General features: G+C 50.1%; 3 protein-coding genes across 8 annotated transcripts in view; 1 reads left to right on the top strand and 2 right to left on the bottom strand.

Moving 5' to 3' along the window:
* LOC117640332 (serine/threonine-protein phosphatase 4 regulatory subunit 1-like) overlaps positions 1-4419 on the top strand; it is a 31620-nt gene extending 27201 nt beyond the window's left edge. For 4 of the 5 annotated variants that reach the window (XM_034376757.1, XM_034376758.1, XM_034376761.1 and 1 more), the window contains 9 exons: positions 97-234; positions 1370-1540; positions 1626-1912; positions 1999-2528; positions 2626-2808; positions 2882-3315; positions 3403-3624; positions 3707-3977; positions 4059-4419. In XM_034376757.1, coding sequence (XP_034232648.1) covers positions 97-234; positions 1370-1540; positions 1626-1912; positions 1999-2528; positions 2626-2808; positions 2882-3315; positions 3403-3624; positions 3707-3977; positions 4059-4237 — 2415 coding nt within the window. In that variant the 3' untranslated portion in view covers positions 4238-4419. The remainder of the gene's footprint in view (positions 1-96; positions 235-1369; positions 1541-1625; positions 1913-1998; positions 2529-2625; positions 2809-2881; positions 3316-3402; positions 3625-3706; positions 3978-4058) is intronic. The other variant, XM_034376762.1, reaches the window with a different exon arrangement.
* LOC117640339 (transmembrane protein 70 homolog, mitochondrial) lies at positions 4413-5676 on the bottom strand. Its single transcript, XM_034376774.1, has 3 exons — positions 5427-5676; positions 4911-5267; positions 4413-4781 (listed from the first exon to the last, which is right to left on the bottom strand). The coding sequence occupies exons 1-3, from the start codon at positions 5532-5534 to the stop codon at positions 4497-4499; spliced, it is 750 nt and encodes a 249-aa protein (XP_034232665.1). The 5' UTR covers positions 5535-5676; the 3' UTR covers positions 4413-4496.
* Positions 5677-5965: 289 nt separating this feature from the next.
* Positions 5966-14343, bottom strand: LOC117640333 (flocculation protein FLO11). 2 transcript variants are annotated; one of them, XM_034376763.1, is made up of 7 exons: positions 14178-14343; positions 10042-10401; positions 8830-8944; positions 7432-8752; positions 7124-7333; positions 6795-7046; positions 5966-6713 (listed from the first exon to the last, which is right to left on the bottom strand). In XM_034376763.1, the coding sequence occupies exons 1-7, from the start codon at positions 14272-14274 to the stop codon at positions 6558-6560; spliced, it is 2511 nt and encodes an 836-aa protein (XP_034232654.1). In that variant the 5' UTR covers positions 14275-14343; the 3' UTR covers positions 5966-6557. The 2 variants fall into 2 exon arrangements, with proteins under 2 accessions (XP_034232654.1, XP_034232655.1); XM_034376764.1 differs by lacking the exon at positions 14178-14343 and adding an exon at positions 10811-10868.
* Positions 14344-15429: the final 1086 nt, after the last annotated feature.

Here is a 15429-nt window from a genome sequence, read left to right on the forward strand (position 1 = left end):
TTGAAATAATACAGTTGATTTTATCGCCATCTTAGTCGTTCTTTCCCGCTGGTTTCGAATTTTGGCCGTAGTCTAATGGTGTGGTTTGCTTGGCAGGTTCGGAAGGCCGCTCAAGTAACTCTACTCGTACTAATGGACCAATCCCTCGTGGGTCAGTCTGCTGTGGAGGAAATCGTTTGCCCTGTCGTCAACGTGCTCTCCGAGACGGACCAGTACCCTGTAAATGCAGTTCAGGTGAGACAGTTCAGCCACTTTCTTCTTCAGTATGTTGTGCATGCTTTTGCACAAGACTATGTAAGCTTTGTTAAGTGTGCATGGTTGGCTTTGCATTTCATTGGAATCAAGTTGAAGACTTTGAAGAAAACTGCAGTTGGGTGGCGTGAAAGACATGGGTAGTGAGATGTTTGCTCATGTATATCTCACTACCTTGTCTTTCATGTTGCTTTAACTGCATGAACCCTGTGAAGTTGCTACATGGCCTCAAGGTTCTGACGTACGCATCAAAGCTGGTTTGTCATAGATCATATTGCAAGGCTATCACAGCCAGCTTTGATGAGCTACGTTTGAGCCAAAATCATCGTTCAAGATCACTCTTTGGAAGGACCACGTCAAATTAGAAGAGGCTGGAGCCATCAATACGGCTGTGAGAGCGTGATTTTGATACCGTATCACAGCCACTTTGATGAGCTTTAGCTTCTTCCCAACTCTGCTGCCATCAGAGGGAAGCTTTTGCATGCATTTCCCTCCCTTCATACTGTCAGCTCTTGTACACTGGTGTTTGATTGCATGTACTGTGTTTGGGTGAAACTTCTTCTCTTGAGTTCTTTATTGTACAGCATAGCAGCGAGTGAGCTTGAGCCCCACCCGTCAAACTGGCTGTGACTTATGTGTATTTTTTTCATATCACAGCCATTTTTGACGAGTTGGGTTTCAAGCCTAGCATCGATGGATTCTGCATTCAACACTGCCTTCCAAGAAGATTGTGAAGCTCTATGCTCTGCTCACAAAGTGGCTGTCATGTGTGCTTTTAATATCATATCACAGCCAGCTTTGATGAGCGGGGCATTTTGCCACGTCACCAGAACTGAAGAGGATCAGAGTGTTACTATGCTTAGTTGAGCACATCAAAGTGGCTGTTGTGTGTTATAATTTTCATATCACAGCCAGCTTTGATGAGCGCAAATGAGCAATTCTTTCTGCACATCATCGAGTCACACGGTTACAAGAGCTTGCATGAATTAATGAGCTTTGTATGTGGGAATTTGTAGATAGGGTGTAGAGATTGTATTTAGAACTGATTGTTACATGCAATTTATTTTATAGTCTTTTATTTTGTCTTTTGCTAACAAACTTCTTGTTTGTGTTGCAGTTAATGAGCAAAATGGCGCCATTTCTTGGGCGTGTAGCAACTGAGCAGTTATTTCTGGCCAGATTTTGTGACTTGTGCCGTAATAGTGATATGCAAGTCCGCAAGATGTGTGCAGCATATTTTGGTGAATTCTGTGCTGTAGTTGGACAGCCTACAACAGAAGAAAATTTGGTATGATTTATTTTATTCTTTTCATTTATAAATGGTTTGTGCCTTTAAATTGTCTTTTTAACTTCATCCTCTTTGTCCCTTACAGTTGTGCAGGTTTGTTGACCTATGCCAAGATGATGTTCCTGGAGTAAGAAAAGCATGTGCTGAAGTCATCATGTCAGTCTCATGTGCCTGCACTCTTCAAAGGCGTAAGACAGTTTTAGCACCAATGTTTGTCTCACTATTGTGGGATCCTGTGCGTTGGGTCAGATCGTCAGCATTTAAAACTTTAGGCCCATTCATCTCCACATTTGCTGTTCCAAGTGTTGCTGACCTTGTTTACAATGAGAATGGAGAACTAGTTCTTGTTAATCGTGAGGGCTGTGAATTCAGGTAATTTCAGATTATTATTTGCATCTCCCCATTAATTATGAATGAATTTAAACATGTTGTCTGACATTGCATTTCTTTTTATTCAGATTGAATCCCAATATAGATAGAGGTGATACAGATATGGAAGATGATTTAGGATGTGACACACGGAAAGACAAAACATTACCCAGAGCTCACAAGAGTCGACCGCCTACTAGAATTGAAGATATAAAGAACTTCGACCGCAAGGGAGAGCAAAATCTACTTCAAAGTGAGAATGGCAATAAAACGTCTGAAGAAAAGCATCTTGGCTTGGATAATGCTAATGAAAATAATCTTGGAAAGACTGGACAAGTTAATGAGGAAAATAATGGTATCAAACCTTCTGTAGAATCAACCAATCAAGAAATTGTTAATAACAACAATAATCCTGAGATTGATAAGGAGAATCTAGTGGAGTCTATTGCTAATTCTAGTAAGCAAGTTACTACTGATTCAACACTAGGGCCATTTGTGGCATGTATCAACAATTTCAAGATAAAGAATAATTCTTCAGATTCAATGGAGGCTGCGAGTGAATCCAGCTCTGATTGTGTTACCCAAGAAACAGATTTAGATGATTTTTGCCATAGTCAGGGTAGGTTTATTTCCCTTAAACAGTTCAGTCTCCCCATCCCTCTCTTGTTTGTTGTTGATGTCCCCCCTAACAAATTTTTATTTTATTTGTTTTACAGGAGACAATACAATCGAAAATTCTTTGGATCAGGATATGAGTAGTACCTCATCTACTCCTGTCACTACTCCTGAAGAGAATGATTTCAATAGTTTTTATTTTTGGAGGGTGCCTATTCCTGATATATCTGATCAAGATGAAGCAGTGGAAGATGGGGTTTTGGACTACCTGACTGGATTAGTTAGTAAGTGTGCCCTAAATTACAAACAACCTTCTTTCTAATTGAAAGGATTACTAACATTGTTTTAATCTTGCAGACGCATCCAATGCTACTGTCGCTTATCGAGAAGATGATAACAGTGACCTGTTTAGTTCGAAGACCTCCGAAGCAGGACACAGACAAGACATTGTGCCACAAGAACTAGTTGAACTCTTTGTGTCAATGACCAACCCCCCTCATGCTCACATGACTGACATTGAAATAGCCCTACACTGTGCCTTCAGTTTACCAGCTGTTGCACTAACGCTTGGTCGAGAGAACTGGGGCTTCTTAAGAGGGACCTATGAACGTCTTGCTGCGGACATGCAGTGGAAAGTTCGAAAAACTGTGGCTTGCAGTGTACATGAATTAGCTGAAATTCTGGGAGAAGAACTAACAGCTAAAGACCTTGTACCTATCTATACTGGATTTATTAAGGACTTGGATGAAGTTCGGATTGGTGCCCTCAAGCATTTAGCTGATTTCGTGAAGGTACTTTTAGTTACAATTATTATTGATCCTTTGCTCAAGCAGTGTTTATTTATAAGTCTAATGTTCTCTTGTGCTTGTTTTTTGCAGCTCCTTCCTTCCTGTAAGCGGAAATCTTTCTTAAGTCAATTTGAAATGTTCTTGGTGACTGACAATGAATGGAACTGGCGATTTCGAGAAGAATTGGCTCAACAGCTTCTAAGAATCATCCCCCTTTATACCCCGGAAGAAACTTGTGTGCATTTGGTCCCAGTGGCTATTGCCTTATTACGGGACAAAGTAGCTGCAGTGCGCACCACTGCACTTCTATTGGTTAGTGTTGTCACTGGTTTTGAATTGGAGTGGTTCTGTATACTTGACTTGTACTTATGCTTGATTATTTTTATTTTTTTAGGTGACATGTTTAATAAACCATGTCACATCGGAGGGACCCCTTCTGCGTAAACTCTTGCCTCTGTTGGCTCAGGAATTTGCCAATAGTACCAGATGGGAAAGGCGGCAGGCTTTTGCATTGCTGTGTTCCCACCTTGTGGCCGGACGAGTTTTAGGTGGTGACCAGTTTGCCCGTGAGGTGCTACCATATTTACTGGACCTTAGTTATGATAAAGTCCCTAATGTGAGACTTGCTGTGGCCAGAACTCTGGCATCTGATATTATGGCTCACCGTAAGTATTTATTGTATGTACATCAGTTCTGAAGTGTTAGGTTCATGAGTTTAATTTGAATTTGTTTCTTTTTGTCTGTAGAATTTTTCAGCAGTGATCAATCACCTCACCAAGAAGTTTTAATGCAAGTGCTTAAACGTCTGATAAATGATAAAGACAGAGATGTAAGATTCTTTGCTGATCCTCGGCGTGGGGCTCCCAGTCAAATACAACAACAGTTATCCAGTGGTGCCAGTCATGTGCAACTTCCAACATGCTGAATTTTCTACCCGCCTGGGAACAATTTTTTAATCATGAATTTGTATTAATGAATTTTTATCATTTTCTTGTCTGATTTATTATCTTTTTTTTGTAATTAGGTTATTAAAATTGTCTTAAAATTATCAAGTCTTATTAAGAAGTGATGTTGTTATGTATGATAAATAAATTGTTGAATATTGTCCATAAGATTAGTTTATTATCCTAAGACCTTCAACACAGTAACTTAAACAGCCAACATTAGACTATATTATGTACAATTTATACACGATCAGATTTTCTCTGCCTCTCTGAGGCTTCATCTACATCAGTCTGTTTGGGTGTAGCCTCGGCTTTTGCCTTCGCGGCTGCTCGGTCAGCCTCTTCGATCATTGCTGCTAACCTTTCATGTTCAAAATCCATCGGCTTGTCATACCCTAACAAGCGAATCAGATGGCTCTTATCGAAGGCCTCCGTCTCGACCATGAGAGGAATTCCACGAACTTCCATAGTTGTAAACATCCCTCCATTGTCAGGCACTTTCGCCTCTCCTGGTGCGATGGGAATCTAGAGCAAAAATAAAATGTTGGGCTATTCAGTGAAATTTCATTGACATGGGACAGTGATGTGAATGGACAAATTATGACTACTTTATAGGGAGTGGCAAAAGAAGTGCAGTTAAGTTGATAGACTCACCTGAATGTCCTTAAAGAAGAATGAAGTCGTGTGAGCAATATAATTGTCTTCCTTCTTGCTGTATGTAATTCGGTTGACATGGCGCTTGGCTAGTTGGTGGAGCAGAACAGGGGTGACAAATGTAAAAAATCCAGCAACCGTGCAGGTTGCTATTAACACAGGAAGACTAGAGGCCTGATTATATAGAACTGGTTGGAACACAAGTCCCATGACACTGGTTGTCATAGAAAATACTTTAACTCTAATAATTTCTCTCTCTAGTCTGCCTTTATAAATGATTTCACGCGACTCGTCATTGTTCGGTTTAACTGCACTGCTTAAATTGCGTTGAAGAGAGAGGTAAAGTCGCTCTGACACCTGGAAAAATCAAGTGGAATTAGCAAACTAAGGTTTATTGAAAGCTCCCATCGTATTCATAAGATTGTTGTAAAAACCAAATAGGTTGTTTTTTTTTTCTAAAATGATATAAACGTTCAAAGCTGAGTTATTCATCTCGGAGAGAAAATGAAACCTTACTTGACATGTTGGGGTTAGGTTGGAGGCGACGCAAGTTTTAGCAACTCTCAGCTCACTGTTCGAGGTGATAGCTCCATACAAACACCGGCCGCTGAAAACTCGCAACATTTTAGAAACTGCGGTATTCCTTTGTAAGCTAATTGTTGCAGAACTTCGATAGATGTTCGATTTGCGACTTAGATTTGAAGCGAAATGCCTTCAGCAGCAGACATGTTTAAGCGAAGGACGGACAGACGACATTCTATGTAATTTCTCATAAATAGAGAGTTTATATGAAAAACTCTGTCGTCGCGCGCGAAGAACGAACACCCAGGAAATGAAACGATTTGAGAGAAACACACTGCAGCTGTTTCTACTTTATCCCTTTCTTTTGCGCTTCTGAGAAGCGTAGCTTAGTCACATTTTCATTTTACTTTCGTTCGACCATTTTCTCAGTCTTAAACTGAAAACAGAATACAGCTTCAACTTTGAGCCAATTGGAAAACACAAAACTTTGTGCGGGCCACGGCAGAAAACAACAGGAGGGGGAAAAAACCAAGTCAGAATAACAAAAATTATATTTTTAATACTTAATTCATATATACAACAGACAGATGAATCGACACAGAACATTTTATACACACTGTACAAACTGTTATTTACAAAAATCACACATTATGAGCAAATGGAGGTAATACCTCTTTTTATTGGTAAATTCTCTTCTACCAATATGGCATTTGAAGGAAACTACATGATTGAGATCGAATAAGAAATTCAGGCATCTTTCTTAAGTTAATTAGTATCACAAAATTAGCTTATTAATTGTAATAGAGTAAATTAATTTTTTTGGCTGCTGCTTTCCAATAGTACCTACTATTGTCCTTAGTATAAAAGAATCGTCACATCAATAAATACAGTATCTAAGTACTTGAAAAGACAACATCCCTAAAAGATTCTGTGGAAGTGTGTTCAGAAAACTTGTAAAACAAGACATGGACTATACAACCATCCCAAGGAACATTGTCCCTGTGTACACAATATTTAGGTGTAAGATTGTTCTTAAAAGAAAACACACAAACCCTCTTAGGGACGGACATTCACATCATTGATTGACTAACAATTATTAGAAGTGAAAGCAGCAGTAGGGTCACCTCACGCAGGCAACAGATCAAAGTCATCACTAACATGCACCATTGGAGGTGGGCACTCTTCACACGGACCCATTTCTTTTACTTTCCAATCCCAATCCATGCGTTGCACGGCATGGAGCGACTCTGCCTCATTATGATGGCGAAGCAGCATTGACTCCTAAGAACAGAACAAACGGAAATGATACTAATCAAATGAGAAACACAGTTAATGAATGTTAGCGGAATATTAATTGCATACCTTTATTTTTTCCCATTTGTCATCCACGTCCTGCAACCAACTTAAAAACAGTCGCCCATTGTAGCGTGAACGTGCATTTCTGTCCTTCTCTTCCTGTTCTGGAGTGATGACGTTATAAACTTCCTCATCCTTTAGAATAGAACATGCAGAGAAAGGCAGCGCCTGATTGGCCAAGGCTCGAGCTGCCCTACCATGGACTCTCAGAATCTCTTGTTCTACTGATAATACTAGTTTTTCTTTCTCAATAATATGCTGAAAATATACAACATCTTCTTAGTAAAAGAAAAATAAATAAAAGTTCCACAAACTTATTTCAAAGCCCTACTCACCTGCATTTTCAATTTCTGCCTTTCTTTTTCTTGGTCAACAAATAATTCTTTCAATCCTCCTACTAATGAAGCTGGTGGTGAATTTGGGGCAGCAATTCTAGTTGAGGCATTGCTAGCAAGGACATACGTGCAGCGGTTCATCAAGTAATCTTTGAATCCTTGAGGAGGTTTGGGTTGAACAGGAAAGAGGTTCTTTCTTCGCCTTTCAATCTGTTAATGAATTTAAAAAATTGCAATAGAGTAAACCTTTAACCAGAAAAAAAGATAACAGAACAGAACAGAAATTTGTTAATCCAACACAACAATACCTGTTTTCGAATGTTCAGGAAGAGCTGGTAACAGTTTGTTATTGGCTGCTCATGAGGATGCACCTCCGTTGTTGTGTATGGTGCTTCAGTGCTTTCTGTGTTCACAGCGCTGGGAGTCGGTGCAGGAGGCTGCTCCCGGTGAGGCTTCAATTTCCGCTTTCGGGGGTGCAACTCCATGGAAACAGTCTGTGGTGGAGGTGCAGGAGTTGGTTGAGAAGTAATGGGATTAGTTTCAGTCGGTCCAGGTTTTTCATCCACAGGAGCACTGATAGGGGCAACAGTGGTCGTGGTGGTTGTTTTTCCTGGTGATGGTGCAGATGTAGTCTCTGGGACAACAGATGCTGCAGCTTCAGAAGGGGCTGGTGATTGTTGCCTGGACTGTTGAGGGGATGTTTCTTCACCACCACCTGATCCTGCAGTGGGTGATGAACTTCTACTCCCCGACGGATTTGGGCCTCCATTGCCAGAACGATTGGAACTTCTTAGCACTCTCTGGTGATGCAAAGCAGTTCTCTGGTCTTCAGTGAGATTGCTATCCTTCTTGTCAAGAGCATCTGTTGGACTAGCAGAACCAGAGCCACCACCTTCTTTATCAGGAACTGAATCATTGCTGTTAGAAGATGCGACAACATAGGGGAGTGCTTGGTGGTGTCTTGAATTACCGTTCTTTCCTACTCGAGTCCCTGGCTCCGGCTCTAAAGTTGCACTTTGTTGTGGTATCACAATCTTAAGCGGAGGCACTTTAGGGCCCACAGCGTCACCTGTTTTCCCTTGCGAATCTTCAGCATCAGCCTCAACAACTTTGCTGCTCGTCAATGTTGATGATGTTGCAGCAGCACTTGATGGCTTAGGACTATTAGAACCAGAAGAGGTGCCGCTTTTTAATTCGGGGTTCTTCTCAACATTGGCAGCAGGCTTCCCTACAGGGTTGGTGGCTGATTTGCTGGCAGTAGGTTTGGTTTTGTCGTTGTTAGCACCCCCATTTCTGCCATTGGCTGCTCTTCCAGGGGCAGAGCTTCTAGGATTGTCTTTGGAGGAGCTTTCTGTCTCCTTCCTTTTCTTCCTCCTGCTTTCTTCATCACCTTCATCACCATCCACCATTTCAGTTGCATTCCGTTTAGCACCAGTATGAGTTGGTTCGGTTGGGGCATCTGCTTTCGACTCTCGTTCCTTGCTGTCACTGGAGCTCGTCGATTCACTCATTTTAGTTGGCGGCTCAGGAGATGCACTGGCACCACGGACTGGCGTGGCCTCCTTGCTGCTTTTAAATTCATACACATCGTCTCCACTGCCTTTGCCTTCCATGTTCCCACTCAATGCCCTAGAACACAAAAAAGAAAATGAATAGGACAGGATCCTGAAGAGGCTCAGGTACAAAGTTCAACAACACAAACTTACCTAGTGTTTGAATTAGATTCTCTTTCAGCTGGCTTGGCAGCACCTTTCCTGTCATCCCTTGTTTTGACGTGATGGAGCCTCAGGGTAACTCGTGGAGATGTGGACTTCTCAACAGCTGCAGGAGCAGACAAAACAAGACTCGGTTAAACAAAGGCTTAAAAATAACTTAAAGACGAATACAAAATTGGTTTAGCAATGATGATAATCCAGCACATAATACTCTAAGAATAGCGTGGACGTATAAAACGCGACGGCTGATGTCCAAAATTAGAGTTTCTAAACTCTCTCAAGATTCATCTAGAATACAGCAAGGGTCACTGCTCCTCAGTGCCGGAGCTCGGAGCTCACTTAACCTCAAAGCCGAGTGCTTGTGTTGCGCGCGGCTGCAATCGCCACGCAGCAAACGGCGACAATTGTCCAAGTCCAATTGACAAGCGAGCCGCAGTCACAACAAACGCGCATCCCAGTGCAGACGAACTTTAGGGGCGATCAACAGCCTCGACGCGAACCAACCCTGCCCCCTCCCCCCTCCCTGACCGCGAGTTCAAGGCTATTTCAGGTCACTCGCAGGTCGCTCTTAAGCTCACGTACCACGACACTTACTTAACTACAAAACACACAGCAAAGGGTGGTCCAGTCAAGGGTCAAACCCGGTATAAAAATACAAAAATCGCTACCGGCGAAAGCATTTAAAACAAGTCTGAAACAAGCAAGTTTGGGGACCCAGGCCGCACCGCACAGGCCTCCGCAGGGGGAAGGGAGGGGGAGGGGGTGTGTGACTGACGGCCGGTGGAGTGGAGGTGGGTGGAGGGCACGCCGACTAACGCCGACCGGGTTCCTGACGTCGCCGCAAGGAGAGCTGGTGGCGCCGGCGACTGGCTTGACTCGCAGCCGCGGCTCGCACGGCGGGAGGCGCGGGGTATCGCCACTTCCCTTCCCTTCCCTTCCCGGCCTGTGCCCCGGCCTGTGCCCCGGCCCGGTCCAAGACGCTCCATCTCAGGCACTTTTCTTTCCGAGAATAAAGGACGGTCGACGAGGGAGAGAAAGAACTAATACCAACTGAATGTAGTAATGAACTAGAATTGCCACTCGGCACAGCCTTCCCACTCCTCTGGCACTTTTTCGGCAAAACACGCGATGACACCACGGACACCAGACGCGCGGTCAGGTGCACGTGAGCTGAAGACACGCAGCACGCAGTGCGTACTGTACCTTTGTTCTGTGGTGTTGCTCTCCGCATCTCAGACGAAGCCCCCCGAGCCGACGCCGTGCTGTTCCGCCGCGTCGGCGTCCTGGGCAACACCAGCGCCCTGGCCGCGCCCTGCCCCCTCGTCGTGGAGGTGGTGCCGGACGACGTCGTGGAGGACGAGGACGACGAGGACGCCGTGCCGGGGGCCGCGCCGGAGGCCGTGCTGGGGACCGTGCTGGGCGCCGCGTCCCCCGCCTCCGCGCGCTCCGCGGCCCCGGTGGACTCCGACGTGGGGCCCGCCAGAACTGCGGCGAGCTCGGACTCGGCCTCCTCCTCGTCGGAGAGGTCGGTGCTGTCTTCGTCGCTGGAGAACGGCTTGGGATCTGCGAACAGGCATCAACACCAACATCATGAGCAGTCCGACAAAAGTGCATGCGAAGGACGGGAAAGGGCTTGGAAAGCAGCAGCACGCAAAATCGTTGACAGTTTGTAAAGTTTCAAAATCGTTCGGATCTACAGCAGGTGACCCCAAAACCATAGAACGGGTTGAAAGTACCAATGCAGTCAGACTCTGCTCCCCGCAGACAACCAGTGACCAGCTTTGGTAAGATTTTGATTCCCCATTCCTCAGACCATGATGAGCAACGACGAACGAGAGCTAGACGCCCTTGGCCGGTCAGGTAAGACCACACCGATCAGAGCAGCCTTCGGATACACCGCCCAGAGCTCTACGCTTCCAGAGGGGCAGACAACTTGGCTTGATCACGAGGCATTCAGTGCAACACAACGCACCCGGCTGGCACGCAGAGTGCATCCTGGCGGCAGTAGACTGCATCGCGACCAACGCGTCAGTGGGCAAGGTCGTGGTCGCGTCAGGTGACTCAGCGCTGAGGAAATCCCCAAAAGCGGACGGGACACCTCACCGTCCTGGCCGGACGCGCCCCAGCCCGGCCTTAGCCTGGCCAGCCCACGCAAAGCACACCAAGCTGGCCAGCTCGTCTCCGCAAGCCTCGGCAAGCCTCCACGCTGCCAGACGCCAATCAAGGAGGCTCCTCTCCTTCGCGCGGCCGTGCTGGGCCGAGCTAGCTCGCCGTGCTGTCCTGGCCGGCCGATCAGCTGACGGCGAGACTGGGCCACCGTTCTGCTGCCAGACTCTCCGCACGGCCGCGACGTCGCCGCCACGCCGCCGCGGTTCCTGGTCCGGGGAAGTCCTCGGATTCACAGGCTGCGTGCGCTGTGCGATTTGTCTGGCTTTGCCACCCGGCAGAGACAAGCGCGACAAGCCGGACAAACGCGACAGGGGGCGTAAGTGCTCGGCAAGGGTGCCGCATCGCCCGCCAGGCATCGCCTTTAAGACCCAACAATATCAACAGGTCAGCTTGCCGGGTTTGCTTGGCGCTTCGCGTGTGCCGGACGCGAACACAGTCCACACCGCGGACTCCTCAGCCTGTCTCACAGCCCACCCACCCCTTCGCGACACCTACCCTCTCTCTCTCCCACCCGCACCAAACGCAGATGCACACGCACACTCGAGCACACACGCACACCAACTCACAATCGCCGGCTGAGCGGCTCCGAAGAGATCTTCCTGGTCACTGCTAATCCACACACAGCAGCTCGGGGCAGTGGCACGCCTCGTGGCGGACGCGGACGGGCGGGCACCAGGACGCTGGACCACGCCGACGTCTGTCCTCCCCGGGGCCGTCGCGCCCCTCGCGCCGATCCTGCGCGAGGCCAAGATGAGCCGCGCCGAGGCGAGCCGGACGGCGAGCCGGACCGGTGCGGCAGACACGCGATGCACGCGCGGTGCGGGACGGCACGGCGGGTAGGGAGCGCCAAGCGCCGCGGCGTTGCGCGCCGAGCCGAGCCGTCGAGCACCCTCTCGCTAGCGGTCTTCACCACGCTCTGCCGCCATCTTGCCGCCGGATGGGCCAGGCCCTAGCCAGGCCGTCCCCCTCCCCGGCGAGGCGCGGAGAGCGCGGAGCGCGGAGCAGCGCGGAGCAAGCCGCTAGGCCCCGCCCCTGGCGCGAGGCCCCGCCCGCCCGCCGGTCGCCAGCCAGCACCGGGGCCTCCACGGCCACCGCGGCCACCGCCCCAGCTGCATGGGCTGCACCGCCCCGCCGAGCCACGCCGCCACGCCGGGCCACCGACACCATAATAACACACGTTGGGCTTCTTTATGGACAAAATTTTCAGCCATCATAACTCTCTGCCTCAATAAAACTAATGCACGGGACGAAGCTGCGTCGCCGCGGCCGCCGCGAAGCAGGGCAGGTCCCCGAGGACGAGCTCTGCACGCCAGACGCGCCCCTGTCGCCGAATTGGCAATCTAGACTCGGCCGGCGTCGCCGGGGCCGCGGGCCACACCCTAGGCTCAGTAACTGCAAACCATGTCCAAGCCAGCAAACGGGTCGCAGTGTCGCGAGGTTGACTGTGCCATTCAGTGCAACCGAGTGCATGCTTGCATGCAAAAGCGCAGTTCGCCTCGCCAAGGAAAACTGGTGGCCCGCAAGACGGGAGCATGCTAACTAGTATAGTACTACTATGTAGCAACATATTGCAAGCGGCTGACGAAAATGCACGGCTGCAGCCACCCTTTGCATTCCACGCGGTCTGGCCGCAAAGTGGCGATAAGCGAAACCGGAAACAGCGCCGCGCGATTTCGAGTATACTTCACACATACCCTGCGCATGCCCTCTTGCAGTACGTATGTTTGCACACCGAGTACAGTTAGGAATACAGTGTAATGCTCTATTTTGAGGATGGATCGAGTCGACGTGAGTCACCCAGACTGGAGTTTGGCCGCATGGGATTCGAGAAGCCTTGAACCTTATTCGACTCACACTGGGAGGCATCCGAGAAACCTCGTGGGGCCACCGTGTGTGAGTGTGCACGTGTGAGTTTTCTTTCTGGGGGTGAGCGCACGCCAAGCGAGGCCACAGCCAACCAGAAAAAAGAAAGGCAGGGGGGGAGGGGGGGAGCTAACGAACTTCGCGGTTCTTGGACTTGAACCGGCACGCGTTTTCTGCGAAGTGTTCCAATAAAATGAAAGGGGGCTGGCTGGAGGGGTGAGAGAGAGAGAGAGAGGGAGATGGTAGGAGAGATGGCGCGCCATGGGCTCGACGGAGGCTCGGACTTTGGGCCTGACAGCCTGACGCTCCGTCCCTGGCGTTTTGTTTGCGCCACATTTTCCGCGCAAAAACAACAGATTTCTCCCGCCGGCCGAAAACAAAGCGTGTAATGCGACACCACTCCGCGCGCTTGGGCGTTTACGGAGTATCGGGGTGTTCGTCCGTGCAAGGGGCTGGTTACAATGTAGTACAGTAAGTACAGTAATGGCGCACTACGCCGTGGTGGAGAGAGAGAGAGAGAGAGAGAGAGAGAGAGAGAGAGAGAGAGAGAGAGAGAGAGAGAGAGAGAGAGAGAGAGAGAGAGAGAAGTCGTCATACAAATTCTTTGAGTAATCTCTTTGCAAATGCCCCCCCCCCCCTTTTCCAGCGTGTTTTAATCAAAGCCCGGCGCCGACGCGTGTACACACACAAAATTCCACTAATTTGACACGCAAGCGGCGGCAGCCACAGCGGCGCCCGCCAGGCAGATTCCTCGAAGCCGCCGTTCTGGCTGTGAGCGCGCTTCGTAAAACTGTTTCAATTACTGGATGATTATGATTCAGTCAGACGTAGGGTCGCCAGCTCCGCGGCTGATGGCGAGAGAGTGCCCTTCCTCTCGGACAGGTCCTTCGAGTGCGAGAGAGACAGCAGCGGTGTGTAGAATCGCGAATCGGAATCGCAAGGCCCTTTCCACAAAAGCGCACTTCTCGCCAGCCACGACCTGGGCCATACTGACCTGGGTTATTGGGGACGGGGGCAGTGTCTCACCACGCTCACGCCCGTCGTGTGCTTCGTGGCATGCCACGGCGTGCCCTACCTGAGCGGCGTGGCACCGCACCATATAAATAGCCACGGAGAGACCAGCTGGGCCGGTCGCGGCCGCGACTCTGCGCGCTTGTGTGTGTGAGTGTGTGTGTGCGCGCGACTTCCACACACAAACAACCGTGGCCCTGCGCGGGCACGTCCTGGCCACGTCGTCGTGGACGTGCCCGCCGTGGACGTGCCCGTCGTGGACGTGCCCGCCGTGGACTCGGACACCTCGGACTCACCCGTCATGAGGAAGATGACGTCCTGGCGCGCCACGTCGAGCGGGGTCTTGCCGCGGACGTTCCGGAGGTGCGGGTCGGCGCCGTGCCGCATCAGCATGCGCACCAGCTTGAAGTGGCCGTTGACGGCGGCGTCGTGGAGCGGCGAGTCGTCGTCCCAGCCCTTGACGTTGACGTGCGCCCCGGCCCGCAGCAGCGCCCGGGCCACCCGCAGCCAGCCGTGGTTGCTGGCCTCGTGCAGCGGCGTCCAGCCTGCGATCAGAAAGGGGAAGGCGTGGCTTCGAGTACGGCCTCTTCCAGGCACCGTCCGACACCGTCGATCCGGCCAGGAGGCCGAGCACGCCGTCGTCCTGGACGGGCGGCTGGCGGTGCTGCGGCACGGCGTAGCACGACGGCGTAGCACGACGGCGGGACCGCGGCCGGCCAAGGTCACGTCGCACCGCGCACGCCGCGCAGAGGAATGCCATGCGAGGGGCGCCGAAGTGCAGTCGAGCCTCGTTCAAATGACATAACGCGCTCGCCACCGTGAGGGCACCGGAGAACAAGGAGTCCAGACAAAGCCACCGTTTCGACAACCCGATCCTTGGGTGCTGCCATGCCGTCTCGGCAGTCTCGGCCTCGGCTCGGCGGCGTGACCATCATGACGTTACAGTTCCAGCGAGGATCAAAGTGTAAGCCGAGCAGCCTTGGGTTGCCTTGGGCAGACCGCCAGGGCCGACGGGGACGTCTCTGACGTCGCCGACGTCGCCGGGGTCCCTAATCCACTCCTCGAAAAGATGAAGTAGCACTCAGGACGTGGGCCGGCCCAACGCGGATGTTGTGGCGGGGCTGGCGGGGCCACCGATACACCGACGAAAAGGCCACCGCGCGGCCGGACATGCAGGCCTCTCTCGCCGGGCGGCGGACCCTTCGTCTCGTCGGTCGACGCCCAACTCCCAAAGAGAAGCCCGTCATCGAACCCCAGTCAGGGCTAAAGTACGCGACGGGCACCGCATTCACAAAAACAGCGGAAATGACTATCACGTCGAATTCTCCGCTATGCCCCCCCTCCCTCCCCGGACAACGTTATGAAGCCGTCCACCCCGCACAGTGGGCCAGAAGACCGGCGGCGGTGGTCAAAATCCCGGACGCGTTGTGAGCTCCAGAGTCAGTAAATGGGGTTCGAGTTTCGTTAGCGACCCTGGAGCTCAAAACGCGTCTAGAGTTTTGGCCGCCTCCCCCGGTCTTCTGGCCCTCTGTGCCCCGCCGCCACGAG

The sequence above is a fragment of the Thrips palmi genome, unplaced genomic scaffold, assembly GCF_012932325.1.
Source record: "Thrips palmi isolate BJ-2018 unplaced genomic scaffold, TpBJ-2018v1 HiC_scaffold_12, whole genome shotgun sequence".
NCBI lineage: Eukaryota > Metazoa > Arthropoda > Insecta > Thysanoptera > Thripidae > Thrips > Thrips palmi.